At 40.8% G+C, this 14365-nt stretch overlaps 1 protein-coding gene across 6 annotated transcripts in view; it reads left to right on the top strand.

The window, feature by feature from the left end:
- The window catches only part of inpp4b (inositol polyphosphate-4-phosphatase type II B), a 259571-nt gene that overhangs the window by 174189 nt on the left and 71017 nt on the right, over positions 1 to 14365 (top strand). For all 6 annotated transcript variants that reach the window (XM_038271096.1, XM_038271098.1, XM_038271099.1 and 3 more), the window contains 2 exons: positions 3286 to 3355; positions 7339 to 7486. In XM_038271096.1, the coding sequence (XP_038127024.1) occupies positions 3286 to 3355; positions 7339 to 7486 (218 nt within the window). The remainder of the gene's footprint in view (positions 1 to 3285; positions 3356 to 7338; positions 7487 to 14365) is intronic.

A 14365-nucleotide genomic window follows, 5' to 3' on the forward strand; every position in this document is an offset into this window, starting at 1 on the left:
ACCTCAACGCTGATGGAGACATTGTGCTGATGGACCCGAGTTAATTTGGACAATTAAAGACAAAGATTAAAAAATCTCTCATATGCATCTAACAAGATATTTTTAAAAACACTTTAACACTTTGATGGTGTCACTCCTACAGTAAGTCTGAAATACAACAGATAAACAACAATTCTGCTAAATAAATAAATACACAACACAAATTATATTGGAAGAAAACTTTGGTTATGATCCAGGACTGGTTTTAGCCATCACTTATCGGAGAGCTTGAGGTGGCGATTGCTGTGCTGAAAAAAGTGCTAATCAAATTAACTAAATTCATATTTCTGAGTCGGAATTTATACTGAGAATACAAAATAAAAAGCAACTGGTGCAGCTGAGGCTGCCTCGCTTTGGTGAAGGTGGAACAGCAGAACACGACAGCCGCCCACCTTCTATCCTGATTGTTTTGAAAGTTACCAAACTGAGGAAGAAAAAAGAATCGTTATATTTCGAACCATTTAGAGATGCATGCTTTCCCTTTTTTGCCCCTTCAAGTGGGAGGCCCTGCAATTAATATTTGCTACTCCTTAAAAAAAAACAATATGGAGAAATGTCTTCAATTTAAGGCTTCACTTTATGACAGAAACAAATCACTGAGAATATAATCCATCTTTTGCTTAGTTACATAATTTATCTGATAGATTTAAATTACCTTTTTTTGATTTGATGGTTCAACTTTGTTTAATTTATTCCACAGGTTGACTTACAGACATACGGTTATTAAAGTGATTAAATATTTGCTGATAAAACATGAAATATTAATGTGGAGAATCCAAAATGACTCATTCAGAACTGAAGGGAACAGAAGAAAGATCTGCTTTCATTTCAGATTAAACCTTTTGTGGTCTGAATGACGAAGAAAAGTCAAGGTCCAGCATGGTTTTAAAAGTGGCAGAACATCAGAGGCTGCTGGCTTTGTCATCAGAGCCGATGGTTTCAGAGATTCCAGATTCTATTTGCTCCAAAGCGAACAGATGAAAAACAGAAAGGTGAAGCAACTCGCTTTATTCCTAATATCGTTTTTTTTTTTTTTCAGATTCAGTTGAGGGACATTAGTTTAAAGGTACACTATGCAACCGGTGTTGATTTTCCAGCGAGGCTCCCCCCAGAGGGCGAAAGTAAAAGTGCACTGTCGTAAATATGCACAGCTGTTCTCCTGGTTTCTCCGTCAAGCCAGGCGCGGTTGTTTTGAGCTTAGCAGACAGGCGAACGCAACGAATGACTAATGCTGCGTTCACACCGCAGCTGGCGCGACAGAAGCAGCGAGTTTACATGCAAAGTCAGTGGTTGACGCGCGTCAAGGCGCAACAAAGGAGCAGCAGGCCCAGCGCGTCTGAGCAGCTGAAGCAGGGAGAGACACAGCGCTGATGATCAGAGGCTATGATCACTCCTCTTAAACAGTTTATTGACACCTAAATTAACTTAAAATGCAGAAATCTGCCGGCAGAATATGCAGTTTGGATTATTTAGATGAAAAACACCTACCAGCTGCCGCGGTGAACCGCGAGGACGTGACCTGGCCAGAGGCTGCTGATGAAGGGGTTCCTTCTGTCGGCGCACCGCTGGTATGTGGGGGTCTGAGCGGCTCCGACAGAAAAAATATTGAAGGCAGGATAATAATCTGAATGAACTGACGGCACTGATTACGTTTTCAGGTGTATTTTCTCATTTAAACACATATTAAAACTACTTTATTCCCACTGATCACAGCAAATATAGCTGCAAGGCAGAGAAAGGATAGTGAAGCTCCGCCCAACGCGCGTCAGACACACTTTTGCACCGCACAGCCAGAGCAGCAAAGCTGCTTCAGCTGCGCGTCAGAACTAACTGGTACAAGCAGCAAAAATGAAGAAGCAGACGCGATTTTGCTGCTTTTGCTGCGTGAACGTAGCATAACTGCACAAACATCGCCACTGTGCTAGCAACGAGAATGCTTTTAACTGGGGGGTGTAGCAGTTCTCGGCCGTAAAGCAAGACTGACTCTCACGAGACTTCTGAGCCTGTGGGTGCGGGTCGGTGCTCCTGCAATTGCAAGTGCAGTATATCCCCCACAGACCACCAGGGCGGCCGAGAATACCTTTGTTCAACCTGAAATGAATCATTTAATCATCCATAACGTTATGGAACACATTAATTAACTGAAAAATGTTGCATAGTGTGCCTTTAATTCCTCTTGTTTTAAGGTAGAGCATAAAGTGGGAGCTAACTGTTCCAAAGTTGAGATGGTTCTACTTTAGCTATCAAGCTGTACAACTCCTCATTTGGGGGTAGTATGAGGTGATAGGAAGAGTGTCAAGGGTCAGCATGCCCCTCCTTGGACATCTTATGCAAAAAATTACCTATTGTTAATCATGTGCAATATTCGTCTCTCTCACTGTGCAATAACACATGGCAACTACTGTGTATTCTGTTTAATTTCCACTTATTTATATGGTTGGAAAATTTCTGCAGTGCAAGTGCAATAACCCAAATCAACTACTGCGTACTCTTTCCTTAGCTCTCTACTGTGCCGATATTTTTAAATCTAAGGGAATCATATTTCAGGACATTACAACCTTTTTCCTTTTGTTTTTCCTTTTTGGCACAATATACACTATTTTTATCTTTAACGTCATCCTTCTTTAACTCTTTTTTTCTATACAAGCTACTGGAACCAGAATTTCCCTGAAGGAGTAATCCCAGGGGATAAATAAGTTGAGTCTAAGTCTTTAACCCTTGATGGTCCTGAATGAAGATCAGTCAAACCAGTTATCTTCAGGTTCTCCTCAGGGAGGATGTGTGTATTTTACATTAATTAATCCAACCATTCTATGAAGGGGATGGTTATGATGGTTATAATTAAAAAGCAACAAAGAGGACTTGACAGAGATGAAGCTGCTATGCTTTCCAGTTATGGCCGTCAAACTGCAGAACAGAGACCCACAGCAGCTCTGGAGGAGCTAGAGAGATCACAGCTTTGTAAGATGAAGAGTCTGCTGTTTCTGGAAGAGTGAGGAGACGAAATACAAACCTGCTCGACATTGGGCAGATTCCTCTTTGTAAAATATTTCTTATTCCTTATTTTGGTAAAAGCTCCAATCCATTTCAGTGTGAGGCAACACTAGACAATGTGGACTGAGCTGTATTGTTGTTGTTTCCACTGTTTTGATAAGTGCTTAACGATGAAGACAGGTAACGTGTTTGGAAGGTGGTCGTAATCTGTTAGAGGACAGACTGACATGTCCCCGTTTCTCTCGTCCTCAGTGTCCTTCGGCCTGTGAGCCTGCCGACCCGTCCTGCATCCTCAGAGAAGATGACGCTCTAACTGGGCCAGGTAGGAATCAGGCAGTCCTCATTTCTTTCGGATTAACAGGACTTCCTTTCTCTCCTGCTGCCATTTCATTTCACACAGCCCCCTTAATTATGGATCTCAGCTCAGAGCGGTTTCCACTGACAGCTGAAGTGGCTAAAAGAAAGGATAAAACACTGCAGTTTGTTTCTGATTCATTTAATCTTCTATGAGAGTTAAAATCCTAAAACTTGGGTCAGAGATGTTCTCCATCTAATTACTATCAAACCATCCTCTGAACAAACTTTAATAAAGGGGATCTAAAGCCTCTTGTGTTTGAATAAAGGGTTTGGATGGTTCCTGTTCTGGTGCGTCTCTACAGTCAGAACAAACAGCAGAAGATCTGTGATAACGATGGAGATGAACTCCTGGATGCTCTCTGAACTGCCTGAGCGCTGAGCGGACCGCAGGGATCCAGTTGTGTGAAGCTAATTCTCCTTCTGCACACAAACTTGTATCACATAAAAAAGAAGAAGATGTGAGAAGCTGTGCTAAAACACCCCGCTTCTTGTTTAAAGGGAAGCAGCCGTTCTTCCCTCCCAGCCTCCTGTCTGCCTACAGCCCAACTCCTGTTGTGATGGTGTCATTGTCACTAACATTTTCTGCAGCCAATAACGATTGAATGGCAGCGAACGCGTGCAGGTGCACATCTGCAACCTGTCAGAAACAATACCTTCCTGCAGATTCCAGCAGACTGCGTAATGCAATTTACTCTTCCTCATTTATTGGCTTTCAAGATGGGCGTACAGAGCAGAGAGGTGCAGGCATGCGCGCCGCAGCGCTGCACCGAGTCATTTTCCTAAGAGGTGTCTGGAAGTGAAATGGAAGCGTCTGATTGAGGGTCAGATTAGTGTGGCTGGGGGCGCAGGGGTTAATCCGCTTTTCTAAAGACAGTCAACAGCCATCACTACTCTGCTTTAAAGTTTTTCCTCTCCATTCTTCTTCCTCTCACTCTGTGTTTTGTCTTCATATTAATTTTTTATAATCCTCATGCCCACAATAAATCTCATTAAAATACAATTATGAGCTTAATCAGGGGTCGATTTAGGGTCAGACTTAACTATAATCCTCATTAATTTCCTCTTCTGTAGAACAGGAGCAAATAAAAGCCTTTCTATGGTCTGACTGCTGTGTTCTTGTCATTTTAGAGAGCATTTTTATTCTTTTCTGTTTCACACCTAAACTGATGACATTTTCAGGTATCCATTGATGACAATTAAGGCTAAAAAGTTTCATTCAAAACTGTAATTTTTGATAGAAAACTATCATTGTTTTCAGCCAAAGCCTAATAATTGCAAATATTACTGTAAGTAAATGTATTATCAAATAGGCCCCTAACTGGGTGAATTTATTCATCTCTAAAGAAATAAATATTTATGGCATTTATAAGCCAATTCTCTCCTGAGGAAAGAATTTTTTAACATAGGTAGCAGATAAAACAGATCTTTAGCGTCTAGATTAGAAACAACTTCAGCAGCTCAATGGGAGTCATAGCTAAGAACAAATCCCACATGGTTCAGTCTGTAGCTTTGTTGGTTAGTTAGTCTCTGTTGTAATATTGGTCTTTAAAATGCAGAACTAGAGCAGCAGATCAGCGTTGTACACTGTTGATCATTTTATTAGAGCATCTGGAAAACTGGGTTGCCCTTTCTGGTCCAGAACTGGACTGGTTTAAATCCTCCTGGACGACAGAGACTGTTTAGTGTCAATAAGAAACTTTACATCAGAAACCCCACACAGTGTTCCACAAAGGTCCATCTTACGGGGCAGCATAGAGATACTGAATAGGAGGGACCCTATTCAGTATCTCTGTGCTCCCCCTTGCTCAGATCTTGATAAGCAACATCATCAGTTACCATAGCGATGTAGACAACTCCCAGCTGTACATCTTCGTGTCAACAGGTGACTATGAACCAATTCCAGCTCTGTGTAAATGAAGAGAATAAATCAACCCATAGATGAACAAAAGGTTTTTCAATTGAATCAAACAAAACTGAAGTAATCGTTTTAGGACCAAAAGAAGAGCATTTAAAAGTTAGCACCCAGCTGGAAACTAGCAATCAGGATCTAAATCTTGGTGTGGTGATAACTCAGACCTGGACCTTCAGAGGCTCATAAAGACAGGTACAAAGTTGACCTTCTATCACCCAAAGAACATCTCCGAGATTAAAGGACTAATGTTGAAAAACTGATTCCTGTTTCATTCATCTTTAGTAGAATTGATCCCTGCAGTGGTGTCCTCACAGGTCTGCCTAACAAGTGGATCAGCAGCTGCAGCTGATCCAGAATGCCGCTGCCTGCGTCCTCACTAGAACTAAGAAAGTGGAGAAAATAAGCCCCATTCTAAAGTCCTTCCTGTGGCTCCCCGTATCTCAGAGAATGGAATTTAAAATCCTTTTGTTAGTCTAGAAATCACTGAATGGTTTAGCTCCAAAATACATTACAGACTGTTTGGCAGTGGATCAACAGCCAGACCTATCAGCTCTGCTGGATTAGAACCAAACAAGGAAAAGCAGCTTTTAGTTCTTCTGCTGGACTAATCTGGAATAAACTAGAAAAGAGCTGAAACCCTCTGTGGCTTTAATCCAGATTATAAACGTGTTTGTTTAAACTGAGATCAGAGCATTAGTTTAGTTTTCAGTCCAACTTTGGTTCCATTATTTTTTTACCATTTTATATTCCTTTATACAATGCCTTGTGAAAGTATTAGCCCCCCTTGAACATCTCTACCTTTTCCCAAATTTGAAGCTTCAAACATAAAGATATGATATTGAAATTTTATTCATACCTACCTAACCAGTGTTCACATCAATATATTTTTTTAACAAACATATCTCTGGAGTTCAGTAAATGTAGTTTTATTTTTTTTATGTCAACCAGTCATCTACTTTGTGTGGTTTTGATGTCACAGATCAGTCTGATCATGCAGCTGCCATTATGTTGTCATTCTGCTGCTGGTGTGAACTGTTGTGATGCAAACAAAACTCACCATGTTAGCTGACAGCAGTCTGGCATCTTTTTAAAAGCATCTTTAGCAACAACTGTCTAACCCATAAAGTCACAGCTACTAAACAGCGCATTTAAAAAGAAGTAGCAGCATTCAGGGTGCAGATCCTGCCACTCAGAGAAGCGGAAAAAAAAAAGTTTCAGTTAGAACTTTGTTAATATCCTAAATTACCAGTTTAAGTTTGTGCAGCACCAGTTTCTGTGAAGTCAGCTGCTCCAAAAATGTAAAGCCCAGTTTTAAATGAAAACGAAAACATCTTCCTGCCACGCATTGTGACCATCATGACACAAAGTTGTCAACGTTTCACCTCGGGGGCTTCGGCTCCGTCTTATTGAGCGTCTCCTTTATTCGGCTAAAGGAAGAAGCAGTAAACACTTTTAAGGCTGACAGCTTTCTCGCCCTCTGCTGCAAGCATGCAGATAAGGGCTGTTTTTCGTTTTTCAGCCCCTCGATCGCTGCTATTAGAAACTCTGTTGGAGAGGAGGAAGATGGTGCAGAATGTCAATCAGGTTGGTGGAGTTAGCAGCACCAACTTGTATGGTCTGTGCCGTGGTGTCATACAGTAAATAAGTAATTAAAATGGAGGGAAAGGAGATATTGGGGCAAAGATTAACGACATGAAGGCTGTGTATTTTGGTGTACACACTACTCCTCTGCTGACATTGAGAGAGAGAGAGGAAGAGGGGCTTAGAAGATGAGAAATGTCTTATCTTTGGCAGACACAGCTATTGATTATAGAATTTAATTTGTGCTTCATACCTTCTGTGACTTTTAAAGACTTCTGATGTCTTCCTGTTATGCTGTGTCCTTCAGGGGAGCAGCTGTCACTGCACTATTTGACTTTGCTAAATTTTGGAAGGATTACCCCGAGGATTTCCTTGGCTAGCATGTGTTTTATCTGCTGCTCCATCAGAGAAATCAATATTCATCTTTTCCCTTTTTGCTCCCTGCTCTCTCACAGTGTTCAGAAACCCAGTATGCAAGTTGTACAGATTTCAAACGATGGACAGCAAGTGGATGCTGGTGCGGGAACAGATGGAGGAGTGCACTCTTTCGTTCACCATCCCCAAGCAGCTGCTCGCGCTCTACATTCAGGAGGACCAGAGCAGGTATGCGGAGCTGAAATCCCATTGTTGAGCTTTTAAATGTCAACGGAGTAAAAGCTGAACAGTTTGACCTGAATGCACAACAAAGAGGCAGCCAGCTGGAGGCCAGAAAGATCTTCATCAGAATCCACTGAAGGCAGGGAATCAGGTGGAGAATGTTTCCACAGACCCCTTTAAAGTCAGGCTTGAAAAATGCTGTCCTTAACACATAGATTAAAAATATGGCTTAGAGGCTTGGTTATTAAATGTGCTGTCTAAAAGTGATAATAGGTGAAGTTTGAGGTACGTCTGCTTCCTGTTGACGGCCATCTTTGATCCTAAATTAAAGCAAGTCCTTATTTTTTGAAGCACTCTCTGATAATGTATTTATTTCTGTCAGTGTGCGAAATACCTGTCAATATTTAGGGGGGTCCCCATCTCCCGATTGTTGCGCAATACCGATCTAAATTTTCTCAATATGGAGTAGGCCTATAACATTTCCAAGTCAAAGTCAGCTTTAATGTAAATTCTTCAGATTCACCAGACATACAAGGACTGGAGAGGACGTTCGTTTCTCATTCACCAACAGTGAAGCAGATAAAGTGCACAGGCACAACAGATAAGATCAGTTCCTAATACTAAAATTTAAACATTCAATTTCACAATAAAATATAAAATGTACAATATAAAATATGCAATACTTATGCTAGTGCAAAAAGGCAGATGGTAATGGCAGCAGAAAAATTATTATTATTACCAATTATGTAAGATATAGCATTTGTAACAGTAACAGTGCAAAAGAACAGTAAATAAATATAGTATTAATAGTAGTGCAGGAGACAGTTTTTTGAGGGGGGCTCAGCTTCCTGACAGCTTGGTGGATGAAGTAGGATGAATAGACAGTCTATGAAAACACACATATGCACAAAGACTGCGGAACTGCAGAAAAGCACATGGCTAATTTGCATACGCGAACAGGATTGGCTGGCTCCACTTCCCAAAAAAAACAGAGCATATTTGTGAATAAAGGTTTTGGATTTTAATAGTGGACATGTTGAGCATAAAAACATTTTAGTGACCATTAGTAACAAAAAAATAATTTATGTCCTGTCCTCACTCTTAGCTTAGCAGGTAGATAACCATCATTTCCAATAACCACACCTTAAGCCTTTTCTTTGCATTTATTAGCTGGTATGGATGGATGAATGAATGGTAAAACTGCAACAAAGAAATAATGTGCATAAGTCTTTGTGTTAAAAGGCACAATTCCAAATAAACAGGCACAATCCTCCTAAATAATAAACTCAACATATTCCCTGAATATGTACAGAAACGCATAATGACATAAACAACATGTTAACATTAGTCACTAGCTAGCGGCATCGCTAACGGCTAGTTAGCGCGTATGCTAGCGGCTAGTTAGCGCGTATGCTAGCGGCTAGTTAGCGCGTATGCTAGCGGCTTTTTAAACTTCTCTTCTCGGTGACCTTTCTTGCAATAAACCTCCAAACACAACATGAAACATAGTACTATATGTACATAAACGAAATACACCCTTTACATCAACTTTACATGCTGTACTGGCCAAAAACGCAGCACAGTGAGAACAGATTTAGCTATGCAGTGTTTACTGGTTAAACAGGAAGACACCAACTGCTCAACTTCCGGTGCTTTTAAAATAAGACTATATAAAATATTATACATAAGAAAGCTTATAGTATAACTTAGAAACAATACGCAAATATGATCAATGGCTTCCTAAGGAGCCAGAACATTTTATTTAAATTTTTTTTGACACAATTTAAGACCCCCCTTAAATTTTGCTTTTGAGGCTTTCAGGGGGGCTCATGGGTTAATCGGGGGGGGGGGGGGGGGGGGGGGGGGGGGGGGGGGGGGTCGAGCCCCCCCGGACACCCCCCCCCCCCCCCCCCCCCCCGTATTTCGCACTCTGGATTCTGTCCTGAATTATTTGGAATTTAAGACATAAACCAAGATATTTTGATTCTCTTGAGTTGTTGCATTTATGTGATTTATGTGAGTCTTTAAAATCATTTGAAACCTCAACCTCTGCTCAGAATTATCACAATATTTATGCCTGGCTAAAGGCACAACCTAAAGCCTGCAGCAGCCTCCTTATGGAAAGGCTGCTGCAGGCTTTAGGTTGTCTCTTTAACTGCTTCCTGTGACTCCCAGCCATGAGCCAGGCTGAAGAAACAGCCCCATCCATGCATGTTTAACTCATCTGCAGACCAGGCTGAGCCTATCTAAGCTGTGTCAGAATTATGTTTCAATGACAAACAGATCATTCTTCACTAGCCTCAAAGTGTGCACTACAGAGTAGATCAAAGATCCACTTCCCCGAGGCTCCAGCAGCGTTTGTGGAGACGGATCATTCTGCAGCTGGCCTGTTGTCCCTAGCAACTCTGTTTCCTACTTAACACACCAAAGAATGTAGATGCATAGACGCACCTTTACAGGAAGGTTTTTGCTCTAATGCCAGCAGGCAGTGCAGGGAGCTGCAGCGTTTATTATGAAAGCTTTTACTCACATTCACAGGAAAAGTCCAACACAAACAAGCACTCCTACAGCCACTCAGCCATCATGGCACTGATGGGCTCTGAAAACTCTCCTCTTTAGGCACAAAGCTGGCAATCATGAATCAGTTTCTCTACGAGTCAGTATCAGGTTCAGAGCTGTGCTATAGGTTCTCTGCTTATTTACAGACATGTTAGCTTTGGCCCCAGCTGCCTCGGATGTTCAGGCACGTGTCCTGTAATTCAGTCTAGACGTAGTTTATCCCCAGTGCCCCTCCATCTAGCCTCCATTTGGTCCCACAGTAGGGTTTAATCTCTCAGTCTGTGCTGCTGAGGATGGTGGGTGGCCTCACCACTTCATGTCTCTGAAATAATCTTTCTTCTTTTGTTTAAACATGTGCTGCAATCTGAGGGTTAGTGGCCTGGCTTTGAATAAGGATAATCAGTTTGGGTCTGCTGCAGATTAACCTCATCTATTAGCAGCTAGCTGCTTCGTCATTAGCAGGTTCTGGTGCCGATCGACACATTCATGCAAGCTGCAACACAAAGGGGGAACCTTTCCACTTTGAATCTCGATTGAAATGGAAATACAGATGTGCAAAGCTGTTGCTATTCCCACCCTAGATTGCAAAGTGGGGTCATGAAAATATGTTAAGCTGACACAGTTGTCTCATAAAATAGAATCACTGCCATTTCACTCATCACTGCCTTCATCTTCTTTGTGAGGTGTTTTACCTGTATTAAACAACTAATGGTGAATTGCTGCCAACATCTAGTACAGAGTGTAGAATTAAATTGCAGAATTCTGTGTATTTTTTTTTTTATTTTACTTGTTTGTATGAGGCAAGAAAAGTTTTTTTCTATAGCACAATTTTTTACAAGGACAATTAAAAGTGCTTTACATGAATAAAACAATACATTACAAGAAACATAAAAGCAGAGTAAAATCAAGTAAAGATTAAAAAAAACATGACAAAAGCAACTCATGATACCTCAGTTGCTGACCACCTCAGCTGTAGAGGTGGTCAGCAACACCAAATTTCTGGGGGTGCACATCACAGACAACCTCACCTGGACTGTAAACACCACCTCACTGATCAAAAGGGCCCAAAAGAACATGTACTTTCTGCGAGGATGAGTAGAGCCCACCTGCCCCCACCCATCCTCACCACCGTCTACAGAAGCACCATAGAGAGCGTTCTGACCAGCTGTCTCACTGTGGTGTGGAGGCTGCAGCATCTCAGACTGGAAGAAAATGAGAGTGGTTAGAACAGCAGAGAGGATCATCGAGGCTCCTCTTCCCTCCATTAAAAACATGTCATCAGCCCTGCATGTCCCGAGTCCGTAACAAGAGCAGTTTCTTTCCTAAACCTGCCATACTCCCCATGCAGGCAGAGAGAGCTATAAGTAGATGTAAATGTGATGTTGTCACTTGTGTTTCTTCCAACTGCCTGAGTTATGCTGATTGTTTCTGCTTGTTGTTGGGTTTTAATCCAGAGAAATGTGAGTTTAAAAGATTAAAAGGAAAATGATCAACACAGAGACAGGGTTTTGTGACGTCAGCGTGTGCCGGGTGGAGAGAAGATGCTGGCTCGGAAAAAAACAGCACCTTCTCACACAGATCCCTTCATAGCAAAGCCTTTTACTAACAGTTTACAACATCAAACAGCCGGGCCTAAAACAGCAGACCCAATAATGATTGTCTGAGAGGATGCAGGTAACAAGATAGTGTGAATTGACCAACTGGCTGGATGGAAGTCACACAAACGTGTGATTCTGCCTCATGACCTACAGGAGGTCATAAAAGTTTATGACCCTTCTGGTTGAAACACAGGATAGTTATCACTCTAACATTTCTGCTTGTTGTGCTCCTCTCTCCAGTAGTTAACCCACCAAGCATTAATGGTTACTCTTCTGGTGGCTTCGAATCTTAGCTTTCCAACAGAAATTGTCTATGTTGTCAAAGTTTGAACATTGGCAAGTAAAAGTGAATTTTCTTTTCTGAAACAAAAGTCGATACTCCAATCCCAGACATTTTGATTAGGGTTGAAGGGATTGCTTTAGTATCTGAATGTAAATATCTTGGAGTCACATTAGACACATTAGACACTCATCTTTATTTGACAAAGCAAATGACCAAGCAAGAACATGACCAAAACATCAAGTATAACGTAGCAAACTTTAGGCATATTGGACGTTGTCTTTTATTTGTGGTTGCTAAGATCTTTTTACATGCTCTAATATTTTCCCACTCATCAAACTGTATCACATGTTAGGGACAGGCTTATCAGACCACCAGCAGACCTTAAGAGTCAATGTACAAGCTTTAAAAGTCCTTGATACAAAGCCATTTTAGTAACACTGCTGCAGAATTTTGGAAAAATTGTAAGTTGGCTGCTTGCTGCTCATTGTCCTTTGCTCTGTTTTGAAGTTCTTCTGTCCGTAGTTGGCTAGTTCATCGTCTTCACTTTTTGGTTTGATAGGTTGAAACAGAAATTAAAATAGACCTCTATTGATCTCACAATGGAGAAATTAACTCTCTGTATTTAACTCATCCCCTTGGGGACCAGTGGGTGCAGTGCCCAGGGTGCAGTGTTGGTTACGTAGTTTCTGAACCTACGTAATTGCCTTATAATGCCATGGCAGTCCGGACCTACATTTCATAAATACGTAAACTAAATGTTGAAATAGTCAAAGAAAACAGGGAAAATGTTTTCATGACAATACAAGGAAACATTTACATCATATTTAAATAGATAGAAACAAGAACTATGAGAGAGAAATATTCAAAGATCTATGTCCCTTTCATCTGGGTCTTTATCCAAAAATAAACAGTATGTAATTAATTATATGCTTTGAATATAGTTTAAGGATTCCTTTCGGTAAAAATTTATGTAGATTTTGTGTGGAATAAATAAAATCTTAATAGTTAGACAAAGGGTTTTTTTAGCTTGGCAGAGGATGATCAGCCACATATATTTTATTAAGTAGCGAGGGCAGGAAGAGCCATATTGCTGAGAGCGAATCATCAATGTAGAGCGTAAAGCTCAGACTCAAAGCTAAGAATGGGCAAGACGCATCTCTGCACAAGCACAGCTGAAAGAGGAGGCTTTGTCAGAGTTTAGCACGAAGTACCAGACCATTCCACCATACTTTCAACCCTGCCGCTGCCGTATTCAATCTGTGGTCATGCAGAATGTGCACAGCTGCACACCAGGTGAGCGGCATGACCGAACAGGACGCAGCTGCACAGCTGATACAGCTTAGCTTGTCTAACAGTTTACAGCACAGTGATACAATTTAAACCTGTAACAGACCACCTCCTAACCTTTTATTTGGTCTCGTCCCACTCACACCCATGTCTCATCGTGTTTTCGTCATCAAAGATTCACGTTTAGCTTGTCAGTTCTTATTGTCGTCATGAAAAAAAGGAGCATCAACAAAATAATATGGCCATCGTTGACAAAAACAACACTGCGCTGTATGCCAGGTACGCAGCCTCTTCACAGTCTTTGTTATTCAAACTGTTTCCATACAGTTTGAATAACAGTCAGAAGGGTTAGCTTTCAAGTCCTTTCAAGTCCAAAGAAAAACTTAAAAATTCATCAGAAGATGAAACTCCAATAAGGGAGCAATAATGAAAGGAGGAATGCCTCATAAAATGCCTCTTTATAAAACTCTGTCATACTCATTTCAGCCAGCGGGGCACTGATTAAAAGAATGTCTTAACAAACCATCCAATTGCTTTACCAAGCACTTATTATTTAAAAAGCAATCATGAAATTTATCCCCGATCCTTTAAATCTGAAAAGCCCACAAAGGGGAATCATTATTCAGGATGTGTGGTCTGAATGGTGTGCATTTTGATATGTGTTCCTTCAGTGAAACTTGTTATTTAAATCAAAGAACATGAGTGTGTTGTCCCTGTGATTGTTTAAAGTGGCCCCATGGCATTTAAGGCTACTTCAGACTATAAATGGAAACACTGGAAACAATAGGTTTGATTGAAACTACTGGGTATCAAAGCACAGCTGCATTCCTGTTAAGAAAGAGAGCTCTTGTTCTGAAATCATGAAAGATTTCACTTTATTTAATGTTACAAATTTTTTTTTACATTTTCTTAATTTAGATTCATTTAGTTTTAAGAAGATGCTATTTAGATCATTTGTTTAACATAAATATTGATTTTATGTGTTGCTTTTTCAAACTTTTCCAGGTAGCATTCACAACATAGACTGTTTCATGTAAATTATATATAAATATCAAATATCTGCCAGATGAGTCATAATCAAATGGATGTGCTGCTGATATTTTCTCTCTTTGCTTTTTGTAATCTTTAATATTCTGAGCTCATTCCAACGCAGTGAGC

The sequence above is a fragment of the Cyprinodon tularosa genome, unplaced genomic scaffold, assembly GCF_016077235.1.
Source record: "Cyprinodon tularosa strain WSP-4 unplaced genomic scaffold, ASM1607723v1 ctg79, whole genome shotgun sequence".
Taxonomy (NCBI): Eukaryota; Metazoa; Chordata; class Actinopteri; order Cyprinodontiformes; family Cyprinodontidae; genus Cyprinodon; species Cyprinodon tularosa.